The sequence below is a fragment of the Panulirus ornatus genome, chromosome 1 (genome assembly GCF_036320965.1).
Source record: "Panulirus ornatus isolate Po-2019 chromosome 1, ASM3632096v1, whole genome shotgun sequence".
Lineage (NCBI taxonomy): Eukaryota > Metazoa > Arthropoda > Malacostraca > Decapoda > Palinuridae > Panulirus > Panulirus ornatus.
In genome coordinates, this window is record NC_092224.1 from 92397395 (window position 1) to 92419833 (window position 22439).

At 37.1% G+C, this 22439-nt stretch overlaps 1 protein-coding gene across 4 annotated transcripts in view; it reads left to right on the forward strand.

Annotated features, from left to right (window-relative positions):
* Positions 1–8124, forward strand: part of fbp (fructose-1,6-bisphosphatase) — a 394327-nt gene extending 386203 nt beyond the window's left edge. For all 4 annotated transcript variants that reach the window (XM_071665992.1, XM_071665982.1, XM_071665973.1 and 1 more), the window contains 3 exons: positions 2333–2446; positions 4070–4157; positions 7863–8124. In XM_071665992.1, coding sequence (XP_071522093.1) covers positions 2333–2446; positions 4070–4157; positions 7863–7963 — 303 coding nt within the window. In that variant the 3' untranslated portion in view covers positions 7964–8124. The remainder of the gene's footprint in view (positions 1–2332; positions 2447–4069; positions 4158–7862) is intronic.
* The last annotated feature ends 14315 nt before the right edge of the window (positions 8125–22439 follow it).

Below are 22439 nucleotides of genomic sequence, written 5' to 3' on the forward strand. Positions count from 1 at the left end.
GCATGTATGTATATATGTGTGTAAATGAGTGAATGGGTCTTTCTTTGTCTTTCTTGGCACTACCTCACTGAAACAGGAAACGGCGATGAAGTATGATGTAAATGAATTAATATATTAATGAGAGTGAGTTTTTTAGTAACATATGAAACAAGGATAACTCTAAATATGCAGGGTATAGGCCCAGAGCAGATGGGGTAAACAAAAGCATTGAAATACTTTTGGTTAAAGCGGAAACTATACTAGGGTGAGGATGAGAAAGGTTGTAGTACACCTAAAGAATGGTTAAGTGGTTGGTAATGATGGAGTTCCACTTCAGATAATGTGTGACCTGTGAGACAGTTTGGTAGGGGCTTATTAGATCATCTTTTCTTTCTTTCATACTATTTGCCATGTCCTGCTTTAGCAAGGTAGCGTTAAGAACAGAGGACTGGGCCTTTGAGGGAATATTGTCACCTGGCCCCCTTCTCTGTTCCTTCTTTTGGAAAATAAAAAAAAAACGAGAGGGGAGGATTTCCAGCCCCCCACTCCCTCCCCTTTTAGTCACCTATGACGCACAGGGAATACATGGGAAGTATCCTGTCTCCCTTATCCCCAGGGATTGTAATATACAGAGTAACCTTTTATTTTAGGTGTCAATAATCAAGAACTAGAAATATGAATGAAAAATTGGGGAGGATAAAGAGATGGAAATTGAGTTCCTATCTCCATTTACTTGGGATAGATCAAAAGCATATTGGTATACACCTTTTGCATTAATCCAATTTAGAGAGGTTCCTGACCTTTCAAGGTAGTGAAGAGCATGGATACCCAAAAATCTTTGGAATTTTTTTCTACTTTGTTGTTGTGAGGGAGAGGGAGAGAGAAAGATCATTGAGAAGCTGAGAGGTATCAAAGGAATGGTACAAAGCAAGGTGGAAGTGGTGATGCGGCATCTAAGAATGCAGAAGTAGCTGCCATAGAGGTGTGTGGCACTGTAAGAATAGATTATGGAAAGAAAGGAATAGTTTTGTGAAATGAAGATGAAAGGAAATAGAGTAAGAAAGAAATCTAGCTGAATTTTCCAAAAAGTAGCTTGGAGTGGGGAGCAATGACTTTACTGTTTCAGAGGTCTTTTTCATTAACCCCATTATAGGCTTTTTCCAGATGCACAAAGTTCACATGCAGTTCACACAGTTCAAGAATCTAGGCAGTGGAAATGAGTTTTTTGAGAGGAGCACATGATATGATTAGATGGAATGAGGAAAGTAACGAGGGTGTATGGGAGACTTAGTATGGCATGGAATGCAAAGGGAATTAATTGTGGAGAGGTAGAGAGGGTGAAATATAATACTTTAAGGAGGTTTAGGCCTGTATAAAGAATGGGGGATGGGGAGTTTATAAGGAGAGTGTATAATAGTATTTAAGTGGAAAAGTACTGGAGGGAAAGACATGATACCTCCTTGATGTGAGTTTCTGGAGGGAATGGGCATAAGAGACGGGTATAAATAACTGGAAAAGTCACACTGCTGCAAGACTTTCTCACAAATTCTTCATATCAGGCACCTGATTGCCTCATCTTGTGCTTCTCTTAAAGTTAAGTTGCTTCTGTGCATGCCATCACCCTCTCTATGATGACTCTCCTATACAGTTTCTCTTTTATATTCTTTTGTTATACTTATAGGAAGGCAACAATGATGGTACTAGAATTAAGAGTGCTCTGTTAAAGGGAAAGACCAGTGGTCTTAAATTTGCCCACTTTGGAAGAGAGAAGAGTGAGGAATGACCTGATCACAACCTCTAAGTTTTTAAAACAGACTGATGACATGAACATTCCTTTTTTGAGATATAGGAATAGAGCACCCATAGGACATAATACGAAATTAAGCATTAAATGTGTTAAAAAAGATGCAAAGAAGTAGTTTCATAGCATAGGAGTGGTGGGTGAATGGAACCAAGCGACAGAATATGGTTAACACAGATGGCATACATAGATTTAAGAAGTTGTACAATAGTAGAGAATGTTTGAGTGATGGTGCCCACAAGGGTAACATATAGTATAAATTTCTAATTGAAATTAGGTATAGGTCATTGCACGTTCCTATGTAATTAGAGCATTCATATATGACACATTATACATGTATATTACCATTTTCCAGGCACCTCACCTTGGACCACACAAACATTGAATTTCCTGACTAACCAACCAACAACACTGTGACCTCCTTTCTTGAGAAACTCAAGTATAATCCCATCTACTACTGTTGATTTGCCACACTTCATCATACAGATCTTATATCATCTTTATTACCACTTTTCTTTTCACCTGACCATTCAATGACTTCTTTTTTTCTAGGCTAAAAAAGCTGGAGCCAGATACATAGGTTCTATGGTTGCAGATGTTCACCGTACTATTAAGTATGGTGGAATCTTTATGTATCCAGCCACTACAGATTCTCCCAAAGGCAAGGTAAGATATTCTTTTTATTTTTTATATGTATTGTCTTTGATAGTCCTAAAGTTGATGGTGGCTGATTTGCACAAGCAGTTAGGGAAAGAAGGGTTTTGATTATCTTTGTAAGAGATGATATAAGGTTTCAGGAAGTGTTGTTTGATAATGGTCCTATTAAACTGTATATATTGGGAAAAGTAATCATGGGAAAAACCGGATAGTTATGAGTAGTTTACAATCATCTGAAATGGTTTGATAACCTTGAACAAGTATGCAGTAAAATTGATGGAGGTACTAATAGGTTGGTGGTGGAGGAGGTTGCAAAATAAGCCTGTCTAGGTGGAAGAGTTCTATTAGTAGGGTAATTTAATAGCAAGGAAATCATCTGGGAATCCATAGACAAGGGGAGAAAAAAATACTAGAGATACAGATGTTTGAAATGGGTATTAGTATGTCCTTTAAGTACACTTGGATGAGAGGGACTGATACTTATCCAGTACTTGATCTCCTTTTTTCATGTTATACCCTGGAAATAGAAAACTATAAGGTATCCCACTTAAGAAAATTATGATTATTGCTTGAATATGACTGTGGTTAGTGAAGAAATATTAAAAATGGTAGGAGAAAAGTGAACCTCAGGATTCAAGTCCATCTAACTAGTCATTAACATAGATTAGGAATAAATGTTCCCAGTACCAGCTCTCACTGGATACTAATGATTATTCCTACCTTCTGCTCGGGTAATTTCCAATCATCTAAAAGAGTTCCCTCCACCCCTCAACTCTTAATGTGTTTAGAAATATAGCTTTACCTACCTGTTGTAGGGTAACATTGCCAGATGTCATCTTATAGTTCAAAAACAGATAATTCATTCTTTTTTTTATCCATTTCAATCTTTGCTTCTCTTGCAAGAAAATGTCTAGATGGACTTCTGATATTTAGATTAAAATCTTAGCCTGATTCTTATAGATGAAGTGATATAGCAACAAAGTGATTTTACCTTTATTGTTTAGGGGCCAAGTTTGGATGGCCATTGGAAGAAAGTGTTTTATAAGAAGTGGATTACATGTGGAATTACTTTGGTTTTTGGTGTTCAGATCGAGTAGCCTTGTTGGGATAGAATGTGAAGATGATTGTCCTTCGTGTAGAAATTAGTCTTTGTGCTTGAAGATAATTTTTAGAGATTATAATTATGATTTATGCTAGTTAGAGTCTTGCTATTAAACATTTTTCTTTGTGTTAGGTTTTGGATTCTTAGAAACATGATGGGATAACTTGCTCTTTAAAAGCTCATCACTCTCTGTCGTCTGGTTTAGAGATGAAGTTTCTATAGAAAAATATGTGAATTCCATAACATTCCTTAACAGCATTGATATAGCTTTCCTACAATAGGGAGAATTGCCATATTACCTAATTTATAGGCAGTTTACTTAACTAGGACCTCAGTAGGTGGAAAGTATCATGTCTTTGACTGCTAAACTCGTCAGGAAAATTATAAGATATTGGATGATGCCGTAATGATTAATTGAAAACTTTACCAGCTAGCGTTCAGTAACAAAAATTTTAAACTTTTATACAGTGCTACTTCATAGTTAACAGCCACTTTGTTCTAATTGCTAATGTTTCACCTTTTTCCATCAGTTGAGGCTGCTGTATGAATGTAACCCCATGTCCTTTGTGGTGGAGCAGGCAGGAGGAAAAGCGACCACTGGCAAGATGCCCATTCTTGGTATGTCTTCTTGAACTTTTTCTTAGAATTGAAGTGATACAAATTTATGTTTGTTTAATTACAGTACAGATGTTTTTTATGCAATATGAAGAGGGGTATCACATTCGTGCGGCTTCATCATTCAATCTTTCCTAGAATGCAACTTTTTGTTTTTCATTTATTTTCTTCAGTTTAACAAATCAGTTTTTCACAACTCTTGTTACTGTAAAAGTGTTTTTTTCCCCTTAGTTAATTACTTTGCCCTCTGGTGGTTCCACTTGTACTTTCTTAAAACTTTGTATCATAGAATTAGCTCAAAATGTAAGTTGTAGTAATGTCTCCCTTCTTGCATATCACTGGTGCCTGACATCAGGTACCGCATATACTGTATTGCCTTCTGTTTAATATACCTTAATACATACATAGACAGAAATCCCTTCATTGAGCAATCAAGCTGATGTATTGTACACATTCACATACAAAGAAGAACACAGTGGTGAATGCTGATAACTTAAACATTGTAAGCTTCATAACTGAATGTTAAAATGCGCAAAGCCCATCTTAGAGGCACATATATCTGTAGAATCTGTGTGTGAAAGGGATTTAGGGGGTTGGATCTCAACCTAATACCAGAGTGCCACAAGAGGAGAATTATTAAGTCATTAAATGGTTGATATCATAATTGCCTTCAGGTACATAAATGAACGTGAGAAATGGTGAAATGAAAAGGAATGAGTTCAGAGATTGCTAAAGAGAATTCAGTCTAATCATAAGTGATTTAAACATGCTGAATGGGGAGGTAGACATATATTTACTAATTCCCAGTTGATACATAGTAGCAAGGAAGGAGAGAAAATAAGGAGGAGAAGAAAGTCTGATGCTCTCATTAAGTGATAAGTTTAAGTTTCAGGACCAGCAGGGTGCATTGTGGTCTTCTCAGAAAGAATGTATAAAGAAAGTTTTCCGACACAAGTACCATGTAATAGTTATGATATAATAAGCTAAAGAGGTACAATGAATCAAATCAGATATTCAGTAATGATAGTGAAGGTAAAGGAGGGTATTGTGAGAAGCAACAAACCAAGCACAATCAGTGATCGAAGAATTTTAAGGAAGGGGTATTTTCAACTGAGGCATATTGAATGGGAATGTCTTGATCTGTCTGGGGAAAGTGAGACATGGAAGTATAAGTGGTCATATATGTTCAGGAAAACTTATTGTACCGGGATATTGCTAAGCACACTATTTTAGAGGCAGAGGAATGTTCAGTACTAGATATCCTGATGAGGTGCAATAGCATAGAAACTGGAAACAAAATTAATCCCATATTGTGCAAGTTTGAGAGTGATGCCATGGGGTAAGGATACATAAACTAGTAAATGGAGTTTTACTGTAGGAAATTCAACAGTTTTCCAAGAGGTTTATTGAATTATATAAAGAAGTCAGTAACTGGAACCCTGTGGTGGATGTTGGAGAAAATGGGATAAAGAAGAATGGTTCAACAGATGTTAAAAGACAATGAAAGTAAGATGTGTTCTGTGAGAAGATAAAGAAGCTATGATAGCCAAGCAGCATTGGAAAGTAAAGTATAGTACCGTAAAATATGAGTGAGCAGCAGTGGAATTTGACAAGGAACAAATAATCGGAGGAAAAACAAATAATTCTTGGAGAAAAGTTGACCAATTGAAAAGAAATGTGTGTGAGGAACTGAATGCCCAGTTCTAGAGGCTATTCAAGTCAAAGATGCATCTCCATTGCTATCAAGATGAGATGGATCATGAAAGCATCAAATCGTAGATGAAAAATAAGCTCATGAAGTATCTAAATCTATATGGAGCACAAGGCCTTGATGGCATTTCACCTTATACACTCATAATGTGTAGAAATTCTGTACATGCCTTCAAAGATGTTTAAGTGCTGTACTTGCTGAAAGAGGTTTTACCAAGGGCATGGAAAAAAAATTATATGCCTTTTTGAAGTATATGTAATATAGAAAACTTATCAAATTACGAACCTGTAGCAGTGGTAAGCAAAGTCTGTAGCAACTTAAAGATTATGAGATAGTGAATGTATAAAGAAGAAAAATGCATTGAAGAATGATTTATGAGTCTTGTGGAAGTAATGTGAGTGAGTGGTATCCAAGAAAAAGGTAGACTTTATAGTTTTGGACTATGACAACAAATATAACATTATCCACCTACAGCAGGCTGGAGGAAAATATCATGGAAGGCTGAAAGAGGAGGATCCATTAGGAGGATTCACCAGTAAATTGAAATCTGTTTAAATGGAAAGAAACAGAGAATACTCATTATAGGTACAGGGTAAAAGATATTTATGGTGTTCCACATGCTCAGTATTTAGAGTACTTCTAATTGTGATGTAAAAGCCTTGCAAGAAGAACTCAAATATTACTTGAATATCATTGCTGATGATTAATCTGATTTTCCATAGCCACCACCAATGGCATTGAGGGGATGGAGTAATAATGTTCTGTACAAGCTCAATTATGCTTATATGGAAAAGTTCTGCTCTCAAAATAAAATGATTGAAATTTAGTTGCAAATGCTAAGTAGTGAGGAAAATATTTTAAGCCATAGATATCTCAACAAAGTAAGAATCTGAACTTTTTCCAACCTTAAGGTACAGAAAGGATTGAGTGGATGAAAATTTAAGAAAATATTTGCAGAGTTTTTGCAGTTTTATAAAACTGCTCATATTCTCAATTTATTTCATTCAATACTTTTATTGCATTTACTGGATTGCTACCACTTTTGCAAAGCTGTCATGTAAATGGCTAATAGGCAAAACGTAAAATTATGGTCCATAATATCATTGGTAAGATTTGTCTCTTGCAAGTTTGTGACAGTAACTACAAATTAAACCTTTCAGTACACGGTTGGCAATTTGGCCTCCACTATGCACAAAAAATGAAATGATTATTTTCAGTGCATAAAAAGTAGCACAAAAAAATATAAAGTCCTCCCTTTTCTTATGAATTAGGACTTCATTATACGTAGCTTATGAAGTGTGCTTTGTTTACCAAAGTTGACAGTTCTAGGTGTGCAGAGAAAATTGTAACTTTTTTGACTTGACACAAACACCATTATTATTTCTTATGAATTATGAGATGGGCATTATCAGTTTCTGGATCAGCCAGTTCTGGGTAAGGGGGTTTTGAGCATAGAGATGGGCATAAAAGGTGTGGCAGGTCTTACGAAAAAGTGCACAACTGCACACTTTGGTCATTCGTAAGCCACTGGGGTCTCCAAGCAGCTCCACTGACACTTACTGTATTTAAGTTGCCATCTGCAGACAGCCAATAGAGCCAGCAATGCATGCAGAATTCATTGTGGCAGGAAATTATGTGCACAGATTGACACAAGTGACACCATTACATAAATGTTCATTGATACCATTAGCACCACTGAAAGGGTTAATAACTTGGGAGTTTGAAGTGTGGAGTGATTGTAGAAGTTCATTTATAATTGTGGATTTTCTTAGACTGTCTCAGAATTTTGCATATAATTCCAGTTTCCAATTACTAAGGTAAATATGATTAGGATAAGTTACCAAAACTGCTGATGATCATCAAAAGTGTATTACAGTTGTTTATTGAAATGTGTACGGTTTATCACTAATGTTGAGTCAGGATCCAAATCCAGTTTAACATAGCCTTTGAAGTTACCTTTTCACTACTGTTCATACCCAGTTTTTCTTTTATTTCAGATATCATTCCTACAGATATCCACCAGCGTACTCCTGTCTTCCTTGGCTCTTCTGGTGATGTGCAGGAAATCATTGATCTCTATCAGAAGCACCATCTTTAGATAAAAAGTCATTTTGTACTTATGAAGAAATATTAAGTATATTATTCTCCAAAAGATACTGTACGTGACATTTAGTATCAGGCCCTTGTTGAAAAAATGAAAAAAATTGTGAATGAATTAAACATGTAACGCACAAAGGTGACATAAAATGACTGCTTGTATTTTGTGGTTTACTCAAATTCCTTAAGGTAATCATTACTTGAATGCAAAATGAATGATGATAAAGATTTGCTGAGATCATGTCCAGAATGTTGAGAATGATGACGAGCCTTGACATGTTATTGCAAACCTTCTAGTAAAAATTCCACTGATTTAAGGTACCTTGCATCACTTTCCTGCCCCAGGGTCCTGTCTCAACTCAGAAAATTGGCCATGTCCTCTTGGTGCGATTACAGTCATGAAGATGGTCATGTTGTGTATGTGTGTCTTTGTGAGGTGAACAGAGGGCAATAAAGGAGTAAGTGTTCCGAGTCTTCCACGTGGAAATCTTTTCTTGGGCATGACAGTTATTGATATTTTGAAATGGTGTTTGAAATGCTAAGGAGAAGGATGGTGTGTGGAACATGGACGAGAAATGAAACTTATCCCTGTCTGGGAAATATGATTTCAGAAAAGTGTAATTGATTACCTATTTATACTATACGGGGAGGGAGTTTGCGCCCGTTGGAGCCCATCTGTTAAACATTCCATACTATCATACAGCATCCTATATTTATGTATGCTGTCAGCGTTAACAATGTCATCAGTCAGTCTGTTCCATTCACCCACCTTTCTTATACTATAAAAGTATTTCTTTACATCCTTTTTAACAAGTTTCTTGCATAATTTCATGATGTCTTGTGATTGCTCTGTCCCTACAGCTCGCAAAAACTGTTCACTATCCATGTCATCGACCTTTTAAAACTTAAAGGTTGTGATCACGTCATCCTTCAGTCTTCTATTTTCCAAGGTGGGTAAATTTAAAGCCTGCAGTGTTTCCTTGTAGCTTTTTTATTTCATATTTTTTGCCATTTCCCCACATCACAGAGGTAGCATAATGTTCCTGTCTTAATTCTGACAATATCTTTGGTACCTTCCTGTGCACTTTCGTTCTGTGCTTCTTTAGGTGAAGTGACCAAATATAAGTACTATATATTAAAATTTTAACCTTATATAGGATATGAATATCTTGCTAAATATATCCTTATCCATACACATGAAAGCTGTTCTAATATTTGCCAACAGACAATTTGACTTCTTAATTACCCTCCCAATCCTAATATGGGACTTGGGTATTGGGAAGGTTAGTGATGGCTACACAGTGTGTCAACACTTCAGTGGTTGTCAAGTTGCACTCCTCTGACTTAGGTAGCTGTCTTTTCTTTTTGCCTCACCCACATTTGTACTGCTTACATTCTGTCCACAAACATAAAATCTCTCCTTGTCCTACATAACACTTAACATATAACTTGCACCACTTGTTCTTCAAACACATGCTTTTTCATGTGGTGGGTGCTGTTTTCAAGCCTACCTTTTGGCAAAATGGTAGGAGCAATAGACAGTAGTTGGTAGGAGCATTAAGTAGAAGCAGTAGGTAGGTACATCAGGTAGCAGCATTAAGTAAAAGTAATAGGTTGTAGCATTAGGCAGATGTGGTTGCTAGGAACATTAGGTAGGAGCCACTGAAAATATTGCGCTGGAGTTGCCCTCTGCCAGTGGCCTGTTAAGAAGAAGGTTGTAAAGGCTTAAAAGTGACACTGGAGTTCATCAATTATGAAGACTCTTTTGTTGTGGCCACCACCTTGAGTGAGTTCCCAAAGGGAATAGGCATCAGAGATATAGAAAGGCTGAGGGCATGGTTAATGCAGACAGCATACATAAAGTTACGAATGTTCAAGAGACAGGGCCCCACATGTGTAAAACTCCTTACCCATGCAGTACAAATAATTACTTATTTGATGCAATACTTAGTGAACTAAAAAAATTATATAGTGACTACAGAAACATTCAAAGGAAGACTAGATTCATGGATGAAAACAATACCAGATGAGCTTAGAAAAGAAACTTATACTAGGGAAGTAACTGCAAAAACAGATGAATTGATAAAGCATATAAAAGTATAACATGACACATGATGAGTGAAGGCATGGCAGTTAAAGGAAACAACAGTATCCAAAACAAGTTGTGCTGCGCATACTATACATTAGCCCTACTATTATGGTGAAATCTCACTGCAGTTACTCATGAGTAGGTAGGCACCTGACATGCTGCAGACCTACCCATCTTTCCGAGACCCTCATTGTCACCTCTCTCACCACCTCGACCATTAACATATTTAACAGCATGGTGACATCACACACCCTTGCTGCTGACCCACTTTTACATAAAACCACTCTCCTTCCTCTGTTTCCTACTTGCACCCATGCCATACTCGCCTGATAAAAATTCCTCACTTTTAGTAGCTTCCCCCAACAACACATACGTATATTCATAATACCTCCCACAAAGTACCTGTCAAAGATATCCTATGCTTTCTCCAGATCCACAAATGCCACATACAAATCTTTCTCTTTCCATAGGTATTTTTCACATTGATTCTTTAAAGCCAAAACCTGATCTATACTCTACCATTCCTGAAGGTACACTGCTCCTCCCCAAGCTAATGCTCTATGCTTTTCACAACCCTCACAATCACCACTCTTTCATACAACTTAATGAGAACATTCAATGTAACTTATGTTTACCTGGTACCTTGATAATTTGAAAATTCACTTTTGTTCCCCTTGCCTTTACATAGTGGCATTATACGTGCATTGCATCAATCGTCAGAAATCCTAACCAACCAATCAACAACAGTCACCTTTCTTGAAAAATTCAACTACAGTTCCATTTACTCCTGCCACCTATGTACTTCATCAAAAACAAGGCTTTCACCATATCTTATCTTTTCCTGCCACGAGTCGCACTTTGTATAATCTCCAGAACACAAACTCCTCACATCAGCCATCCTGTTATCTGGAACATTCATTAGTCTCTCAAAATACTCGCTTCATCATCTATTCACCTCATCCTTACCTGTTACCACTGCTGCTGCTGCTGTTTGTTCTTTTGTTTTCTTCACTATATTTACTTCCAAGGCATTTTCTTATTCTCTCTGCGATGTGAGTTAACCGATATTTTCTTAACTATGCTCTCTTTTTACCCAATTTTTCAGCCCCTGCATCTTCCTCTTTCTTATATACCTCTGAATCACTTGCACTCTTTCCATGCAGGTAACACCCTCAGAACTTTCTCTTCTCCTCCACCAACTTTACCTCCTCACCCCATTGCTTACTACCCTTTCTTATCTGCCCACAATCTGCCTTCTGCATGTCACATACCTCTCGTATAATGTCAACACTCCTTCCCTACATACGTACTTTTCTTCGCCCACTCCGCTGGCTTCATTTGATATCACGTTTTGCAACTCCATGTCCTGTATCTCCTGGTATTTCCTCACACAAACCTCTTTTCCAAACTCGTTCACTCTCACCACCTTCACACATACATCATTTGCTCTTTTCCTAAGGCCTCTACAAATTTACCTTTACCCCAATAAGAAGTGATCAGACATTCCATCAGATAAGCCCTTCAACAGAAGTATCAGTTTAGCATGCTTACCATTTAATAAAATTGCTAGTAATGCCTGCTTACCATATACTCCATTCACTAACTGATACCAATGTATACTCCTTTTTATAAACTAAAGTATTCCCAGTCGCCAGCCCTTTTCCATAAAAAAATTTGACAAGGTGTTTACCATTTTTGTTCACAACACATGCCTTTTGATTATACCCTCAACTACCATATCCCTCACTCTTGTACTGAAATCAGCCATCATTTATACTGTCTCTTAAATCAAAATTATTGATGTATGTACTCAGCTCCTCCAAAAAATGATCCCTTCTTTTTTGACACCAGGTGCATAAACATTAGCATTTATCCACCTCCCTTAGTCAGTTTAATTTCTACCCACATAAGTTAGGGTCTCGCTTCCTTGCACTTGTTCATAATTCCCACAAATCTTTAAAAGAAGTGCCACTGCTTCCTTTGCTGTTAATCTGACTATATCCTTAAAACTTTTCTAAACCATTCTTCCCTTTTCCCTTTGAGCTTAGATTCACTCAGAGCTATAACATACAGGTTTCTCTCCTCAAACATACTACTTTCCCCATTCTTCTTGAGCTTAATTTTTTTAAGAACTAGAACACCCAGGTTTCTTTCCACGACAATCTACCTGTCTTTCCCTGGTTAAGGCCATATTTGAATTATTTCAAGGTGGTGGTGTTTGGAAATTTAATTGAAGGAAAGAAGTGAGATTTAAAAAGGGAAATAGGTACCAGCTTCAATTGGGGTAAAGCACCACAGCTGTAACGGCCCTAGGCAGCCCACAACTGCCTTGCCAGTTCGACCATGTCCCCAGACATGGTAGAACTGACAAGCTGGCGAGTCTATCAAGGGTTGGCACTTTTTTTCTTTGTATATGTAGAAACTGCATATCTGTACTGCTGTAATGTTACACAGACCCAAATCCTTCTATCTATCGATGTATATGTCTGATGTCTATTCCCAACTGGAACTCCCTCAATGGGGGGTGGCCACAACAATAGAACTGCATCTTAGCCTTTATACCTCAAACTTAACAGGCCACTGGCAGAGGGCAACTTTATTGCAGTTTTTGCAGTCTCCTACCCAATGTTCCTACTGACTATTACTACTTAAACACTCTGCCTAATGTTTCTATCAGCTACTACTTCCTAATGCTCCTGGCTAAATGTTCCTATCCACTACTTCCACCTATAACTCCTAGCATTTTGCCAAAAGGCAGGGCAAGTGCATAGTGCTCACCACCGGAATATCTAGAGATACAAATACCAAGCTGTGCGAGTGTTATGTATGACAAAAAGAGATTGTATGTTTGTGGACAGAATGCCAATAGTTCACATGTGGGTAAGGAAGACAGGAAAGACAGCTACCTGGGTCAGAGGAGTGCAACTTGACAACCACTGAAGTGCTGGCTTTCTATGCAGGCATCATTAAGTCTCCCAGATTAAGGGAGAAATATGTTTAGCAATGAGAAAAAAGAAAATGAGCTTAATGAAGGGCAAGGGAAAATAAGGTGAACTATGTACAGTGGAGCGACTAACTTAAGAGTGAATAGGATTGGACAATTGGCAATAAGGTGCTAGTTATCCATCCATCACTACCCAAATCCTGGAAGCAGAACAAATCCCCTCACAACGGTGCTTACTGTGAGGCTGATTCACTAGTGGGAACATGGCTCGATACATCCAGGAACCATGCACACTCCACCTGCCAACCCTTATTGAAGTTTTGGCACATTTTCTACCACACACACCCACATTGTAGCAAATTTTGATTGCATAAAAAGAGGGACAGGTACAAGTAGGTTCCTCTGTTTCTTCCATTTTATAGTCTCTAGTCCTAGTACTATTTCTTTAACCCATAAACAGCAGCACTGCCCCTGAGGATCATCCGAAAATGCACAAGAAAAAAGTCCACTCCAAATGCACAAGAAAAAAGTAAATTCCTTTTTTCATGCAATGAAAATACCAAAAAAATTTAATATACTTTTCTTTGTGCTTTTGTGGGAGTGTTGAGTGGACAGGGGAGGGCCTATTTTGATGGCATTATGTCTTATTCATGCAATTATATGAAAATTATGGGTTTTGCCAGGTATGATTATATTCCATGTGCACCCAAACATTGCACAATTTAAGATTTACATAGTTTTTCTTATGTTTTATCCACTCCTTGATTATTGCTCTTATCATTCTTATATTTATCCACTGTTTCCTGTCTTTTGACATCTTCCTTTCTCTTCCCCATGTTTTGTTTTAATTGGTTCTGAACCTTTTTTTTTTTTTTAAAGCTGCAAATTTATTATTGGTATATGTTTTTTTATATATTTACAGTTGTTTATTTGTTTATAACTAAGTGCCTTTTCTGCCTTCACAAAGTAGAGTTAGAAAGATGAATAGTGGAATTGTCTGCACACTTCCAGTGTCTAGGTGTCATTTATAGATTCCTGTAGTCATTTGTGAGGTATATCCATCAGATGCCCTACAAATGGCAGAATTGCAAATGGCAAGGATTTAATTCAATGGGAAATATGATTAGGGACAAGCCAAACTTTTTTGTGTAGATATCACTTAGTTTAAGGAATGTGGTGATCTAAGGCTGCCTAGCTTTCTTTTTCAGTTCTGTAAAACTACTGAGAAAATAAATAAATGAGAAACACACCAGTACAGGCTGTGGTTTTTGGCATCAGTAGATGCATAGAAAGTTTAAAACGCAAGTAAGCATGACAAGGTGGTTTTAAGTCAACTGGGCCAACAGTAGGTATCAGTTGCATTATTTCTAGCGAAGCTGGCTGATTGATGTAAGACTGGCAGAGAAAAACCATGACTGATTCACAGACTTTTAACTTTGTCAACATTCCTGCAGATCAACCATATTTATGAGGCTCCCTAAACATTCTCTAGCCTTTCTTATAATTAATTACTTTGAGCTTCATTGTAAGGGTTAACATCTGTGATATCTTCAATTGCAGGTGCATTTGTTAAATTTCTTAAGAATATACAGTATCACTGACAAAGAAAATTAATCTAGGCTTTCAGTACTATATGGCTTATTACTATGCCAATTACCTTGTAATTGGCATATCAAGACTACACTTTCCATGATTCATTATTAAACTCACAAATATATTCATTTCTAACATAGCTGTGTGCCATATTTTACCATGTTTTATTCATTAGCATCTTTTTTTTTTATATATTTATTATACTTTGTCGTTGTCTCTTGCGTTAGCGAGGTAGCGCAAGGAAACAGACGAAAGAATGGCCCAACCCACCTACATACACATGTATATACATACACGTCCACACACAGCACATATACATACTTATACATCTCAATGTATACATAGGGGATAGGGGACAAAGAATACTTCCCACGTATTCCCTGCGTGTCGTAAAAGGCGACTAAAAGGGGAGGGAGCGGGGGGCTGGAAATCCTCCCCTCTCGTTTTTTTTTTTTTTTTTAATTTTCCAAAAGAAGGAACAGAGAATTGGGCCAGGTGAGGGTATTCCCTCAAAGGCCCAGTCCTCTGTTCTTAACGTGACCTCGCTAATGCGGGAAATGGCGAAGTTTGAAAGAAAGAAAGATATATATACATACATACATACACAGACATATACATATATACACATGTACATAATTCATACTGTCTACCCTTATTCATTTCTGTCGCCACCCCGCCACACATGAAATGACCACCCCCTCCCCCTGAATGTAAATCAGTAATTTACAAGCGTTACTATTTTTTATCATTTTTGACAAATATATTCTTTTGAAACGTGTTAGTGTCTCAACAATAATTTCATTGATATTCTCTTTTATTAATGATAAGACAAGATAGGATTTTTATTTTATTATTAAACAATACTGAAGTGTTAATCACACCAAATAGGCACCAAGTATAGATGGCTCTGGTAGGCTATGTTTCCCACAATTCACTGCTGTATCCAGTTTTTTCTTAGCATCTCAATGCTTACTGTTTTGTTTATTCTATTATTAGTAATTTTACAGGCTTTTACTGTTTCATTTATATTTCTGTGAATACTAATACAGGTTGTACATCTCTAATCTGGTGCTCTGTGGTCTGGAAACTCCCATGGTCCAGCATATTTTGAATCTGCTGTCATTAGTTTGTGGATCTGCCACTGGGGTGGCATTGTTAGCAACACTAAGGTTCCAAAATCTGTTTACATTGCAGCTGAGCTAATTAATAGTATAATGCTAACAAATTTGCTCTGCATTGGCGTCCTATGCCATGAAAAACCCTTGCCGAAGATATTGAGGAGGCTCCATCTGGGGGTAAGAATTCCAAAGATAGGGTAACAATTCTTGGCTGCAAGAATGCTACAGGAACACACAAAACCAAGGTGATGGTAATTGGTAAGAATGTTCACCTGAGGGCCTTTAAAGGGGTCCAAATCTATTTTCTAACAATGGCCAGGTCCCAAAGTTGCTGGATTAAAGAGGTACAACCTGTAGGTGTTTGCTCTTTTCTTTTTTATCATTTTTTTCCAAGTATAAAATGAATGTCTACATTAATTGAAATGTATGTATGTCAGTGTCTTGTTGTTTATCAAGTTTCAAAGTAGATTATGACTTCCTTATCATTCCTAAACCTACTGCAAACTAGCATGGGTTCCTGCAGCCTTAAGACTGGAGTGAAATATTCTTCCTTTCTATCATGATGATGATACAGCCTTGCAAAGTGCAGAGCTAATGCATAGCACTCATTGCATCTGCCACTTGTTTCACATTATGATTATTCTCTTCTTTTAGCCATCAATCCAATGCCCTTTTAAATGGTTTCATTACATTGCCAATTCTTTATTCTTTCTTTTTTCATACTTTTTAGCAATTTCTTGCCTAAGTGAAGTAGCACCAGGAGCAGATGAAGGATTGACTTCATTTGTTCTAAATCTATCGACAGACAAGCCTCAGAAACCTTTCTGTAGTTTACCCCTGACCACTCCAAATACCATAGTTTAGCCTGTTGATAGCACATTGCTTCCTGTTTGCCACATTATTCCAATCCACTCTACCCGTGTATGTCGCACACCCTTCTGCATATTCAGGCTCTGATTACTCACAGTATCTTTCACTCCAACCTTCCACCTTCTCCTTAGTTACCCCTTTTTCCATGTTCCCTCCACTTCTGACGTGTATAAGTCATATCCTCCAGCACAACCACTTCAACTCTCGCATAATACCACACCACTCTCTTACCCTATTATTTCATATTCAGTCAACACTCCTCTCACAACATACTGTCCTCAAACATTCATACTTTTTTTTTTTTGTATCAAAGACCATACAACACCATCAGAACTACCATACCATCAAATATAAATATCAACCTTTCAATGCACTCCTCATTGCACCTGGGACTTTAGCCCACCCTCATCCACCTCATGTTCACTCCCAGTTATCTAAAACATCCAACTTCCTGTAGGTTAGCAATTCCAATTGAAGGTGGGTCTGCGATGATCCCATGGCTGTTTAGTTTGTTTACTGATGGAATGGTGAAGATCTTGGAGAATGGAGCTGCACTACTGTCTATTAGGAGTGGCCTAGGAGGCAAATCAGTTGCAGAAGCTGGTCTTGAGTCTATGAAATTGTGTGAAAAGAGAAAGTTGAAAGTAAATGTGAATAAAAGCAAGTTCACTAAGTTTAGCAGTGGAGAGCATTTGGTTAGTTTGAGATTGATTCCTTATTTCTTTTGGGTAGAACATTAGTGTCTTTTTCTTACTGAGCTGTTATTTCTATTTTTTTTTTTTTTTTTATATTCCAAGGAATCCTTGCAAAGTTGATTAGTTTCTCACCCATTAGGAAGTTTTTAGTAATCATTGGTTTCCTTCCATCCCTTTATTTTGTCATGCATTAAATATCCCATACCTTTTCTATTTTAAGACCATATCATTCCAGTTCTTTCGGTCCTTCTTGATAGTATATGTTTTTTATTTTTTCTTTGCTAAGTGTACCTGAACTCATTCCTGTGTGTTCTTTTTATGCCGATCTTATTGGAGTGATATCAAAGTCTGATTTTAATAATGTACTCATAATAAACATTTCCATCAGCTTTCTATCTCCCACAGTGAAAGTTCCCATTACCATAAGACCACTGCCTGATTTGCAATGTGCTATTTTTTCTTACAAATATCAAATTTCAACTTGTCATCTACAGCAAAAACTAGGTCTTTAACCCTTTTCTGTTTCCTGTCTATTTTCTCGCTGGATTCTTGTAAGATCTTTCTGTTTCGACATTCTCGAAAGTTTTAAAATTCATTGGATTCCATCAAATGTTCTTCCTCCCATATAAAGATTTATCTAAATGTTTCTTCAAACTCCAGTTTCATCTGCAAAACATCATAGTACACTTTCCTCAATATTTGCCTACATTTGATATCATTATGAAGAAGTGCTGCAACTAAAGCTGTTCCTTGTGGTACTCCCGATAAAGCATTATCAAGTTCCACATCCTTTTACCTTAAATTTTATTTATTAACTTCCTCCACCTTCTTAGCTTACCTTGTGCGTTCAGAAAATTCTGTAGTTTACATTGTCAAATGCCGTGTCAAAGAAAAAAATCCTTTGATTTCTTTTGCATGTTCATGAATTTGTGTACTTTTTCCTAATACAAATCCACATTGACTTTCATTATTACAGTTATCTAATTTTCTAAGTATGCTTATTGATTTCTATCTCAAACACTTTCAATAAATTTGTCCTCAAACTTATTTGTCTTTATTGTTTCAGCAGAGTTCATATCCTTTTGTGTAATGATGAGACAAAAAATTTTGTATTCACCTACATTGCTTTGCCATGTTTTATTACTGACTCTTGTCTTTCGAAGTTGGATGGAATTCCATCTGGCTCCAATGCTGAGTTTCTTAATAATGTCATTTAAGGCTGATTTTGTCCTTTACTTACTGTATCATCTATAAAATTCTATCTCTATCTCTGATGCCTATTCCTTTCTGGAACTCCATCATGGGGGTGGCCATGGCAATGGAGTCTCCATAACTATACTGTTTGTTTGGGTCTGTTGTTAAAAATTGATGACTGATATCCCGTACCGCGATTTGTTTGAAATCCAGTATGGGAATAGAATGGACAAAGGATGCAGAACTTACATGATCAATGACGTCTGATATTCAGTTATAACACAAAAATGTGTAAATACAAAAATTAAGAAGAAAGTATAGTTCTACGGAAAAAAATATGATTATGACCATTAAACTGCTAAGTAATGCCACTAGAATGTTTTTGGACGATATGCTGCCTCCAGCTGCAGGGCCCCATACTGAGCGTAGCCATCAACTGTCACTTGACATCAGCAGATAATTTTTCCTGTAAGTAAACAACTATTTTTGCTTACCCTTGCTTCATAGCAATGGCTTTGATTTCACAAATAAGTGAACATTTACAAACATATATGCTCACCATTTCTGAAGAATGATAAAGAAAAACAAGTGAATTGTGCATGTACAAGTGAGATATATTTTTGTGACACTATTCCCATATGCAATACACTATTATTCACGTTTAATAAGCATGTTTACCGTGTAATTTCTACATTTGTTTTCTTGTCAATGATTACGATTTCGGCTCGTGAGGATTAACTCCCTCCCTCATTCCCAATTAAAATATAACAGTAATCTTAATAGAAAATTAAGACCATTTCATAGAGAGCGTAGAGCAAATAAGGAATAAACAATATCGGTTGTTGATTTTTAAGAACAGGCCCGAATAAACAGAGTATAGTGAACTCCAGTGCCACTAATCAGAAAGCCTTTAGTGCCTCACCCTTAACAGGCCACTAGCAGAAGGCAAATCTAGCTCAGTGTTTATAAAAGCTCCTGCCTAAAGTTCCCACTGACCATCTCTACTTAATGCTCCTACCTACTATTTCCACATGATGTTTCTACCTACACATTCCTACCTACTTCTACTATCTATTGCTCCTACCATTTTGCCAAATCAGTAAAGGGCAGTCCATACTGAGTGCTAAATCAAACTGACCATTCATCCACAAGATACATATATCTATATTAATTCAGAATCTATTGCTAAAGAGTAAAATTTAAAATATGAAGGAAATATTCTCCAGCTGAATTAAAGTTTTGTTTTTTGTATTGAATACTGACCATTCATTATTACTGCATATTTTCCTGGGGCAATTGTCATACTCTTTTCTGCCTCTGAATAACTCAGGATTGATGGTTATTCACTTAAGGGAATATTACTCTGAAATTATCTTCTGGACTGTTGATTATAATTCACAATCTTTTCATTCTTTAATCTCTTCTTCGTGATTCCGGTGTTTCTGTCAACATCCCCATTTTTCAAGTCTTTCTATTTTTTCCATACTTGCTCTTCTTTGATTCATCCAGCTTTGTATCTTTTGAAATCACCTATTTCCACCATATATTCTTTTACCTATTAAAAGTTCAGCTACTTATCTAATTCTCAAAAAACAGTTGTTGGTATTGTCTTAGAATTTAGAAACCTTTCCAATCTTTATTTGATTGAGAAAGATGTAGTGTCAGCAAGTGAGAGGTTATCTATTGGTGTAGTGCTTTACTTTCATGGCTCCAACTTTTAACCTTTGTTTACCATCAACTATCTTTTAAAACATGTCACTGCTTTGTGCATTCCCTCACCCTTCGCACTGTTGACCATATACATATATTCATCACAGTTACTATTTAGGTACACAGTCAGGGCCCCCCAAGAGGAATTTTTTCAGGGGGTACAAAGTTTCTTTTGGGGCCCCCCTTCCCTTCTCCATTAGTCATCCTGTTTTTATCCATTATGGATTTATGCCATTAGCTGTAAGGCCAAAAAGGGTATGGAAGTTGAGAGAGGGGTGGAATGGAGTGCTTTGTTGATTTTCTGTGATGGGGCCCAATTTGTATTCCTGGGCCCAGGTATGATGTACCCCCTGCATCCCCTTCTCAAAGGCCCTGTCGGTAGTAATTGGTGGGCAGCTATCAACTAAGGAGGTGTATTACTGGTCCTATACACCTGGCTACCAGGAGGGTTAGTGATGGCTGCATAGAAAGCCAGCACTTCAATGGTTGTCGCATTGCACTTCTCTGACCAGATAGCTGTCTTTTCTCTGCCTCACTCACCCACAGGTGGACTACTAGTAGTTTGTTCACAAACCTATAATCTATTCCTGTCACACATAACACTTAACTTGCACAACTCAGTTGTATTAACTCTAGATTTTTCTACGGTAAGTGCTATGCTCTAGCCTTGCCTTTTGACAAAATGGTAGGAGCAATAGACAGTAATAAATAGGAACATTAGATAGAAACATTGGGAAGCAGTAGTAAGTTAGAACATTAAGTAGTATGAGGTAGGAACATTAGGCAGGAGCCTTTGGAAACGCCAAGCTGGAAATGCCCCCTACCAGTAGCCTGTTAAGGTTAAGGGACTCAAGGCTAAAAAGCAGCACTTGAGTTCACCAGTTATAGGAACTCCTTTGCTTTGGCCACCCTTTTGAGGGAGTTCCCTGATGGAACATGCATCAGAGATACCTACAGATAATAGAGACAGTATTTTGTCTCAACTTTAATTTACTGTTATGCCATATATTTCTTTATATTTCTAAAAGCCTTTCCTACCTTAGTGAGGGAGCATGAGGAATATACATGCAATGACTCAGATGTATACATCGTCTCTGTCATATCTATTATGTATAACAAGTCTTGAGAGAAAATTCAGAAAATTATGACAGTTTGGGTACATGTGTAAAAAGAGAAAATTGCAGGGGGATGAGATTGCATGGTCGGAGAATATCAGTATATGGTTAGAACATGGTGCAATGTGAATGGTGTCTAGGAGTGAATGCAGCTCAGATGGAATGTGGAAGTTATAGTAAATCATCTGATAAAAGTGGAAGCTATGGTGCAGGGAATATTAAGAAGCATGTAATTAATTACCTATTATCTATTTGTACTCTACGAGGAAGGAGTTTTACACTTGTGGGGCCCCATCTCATAAACATTCTCTACTATCATACATCTTGAATTTAAGTATGCTGTCTGCATTAACCATGTCCTCAGTCAATGTTTCATTCATTCCCCACTTTAATACTATAAAAATATTTTTTTGCATCTTAGTTTACAGGTTTCTTACTTTTGTTATGTCCTCTAGTTGCTTTACCCCTAAATCTCTCAAAGTACTGTCCACAATCCATTTTACTGATCTCTTTTAAAAACTTAAAGGTTGTGATCAGGTCTTCTCATAGTCTTCTCTCTTTCCTGCAGATCTTCTCTATGAGTTCTTTGTGCTCTTTAGGTGCATGATGAAACCTGGGAGGCATATTTTTGTTTTCCTCCTATACAGGATATGAATAAGTTGCTTAATAATTCTTTATCAATACACTTAAAAGCTATTCTATTTGCCAGCAGACAGTTTGTCTCCCTAACTTTCCTTCTAATATGCGACTGGCAAAAAGTTAGGGATGATGTTTACTCCCTATTCCCTTTACACATATAATCCTGAAGCTAATCTGCTAGGAAATTAGGAAAGGAAAGTGTCTGTAAGAAGAAATATGAAATTTGTGTTGTATTGTATTGTATTTTGCTTTGTCGCTGTCTCCCACGTTGGCAAGGTAGCGCAAGGAAACAGACGAAAGAAGGGCCCAACCCACCCACATACACATGTATATACATACACGTCCACACACGCATATATACATACCTACACATCTCAGTGTATACATATACATACACACACAGACATATACATATATACACATGTACATAATTCATAGTCTGCCTTTATTCATTTCCATCGCCACCCTGCCACACATGGAATAACAACCCCCCCCTCATGTGTGCGAGGT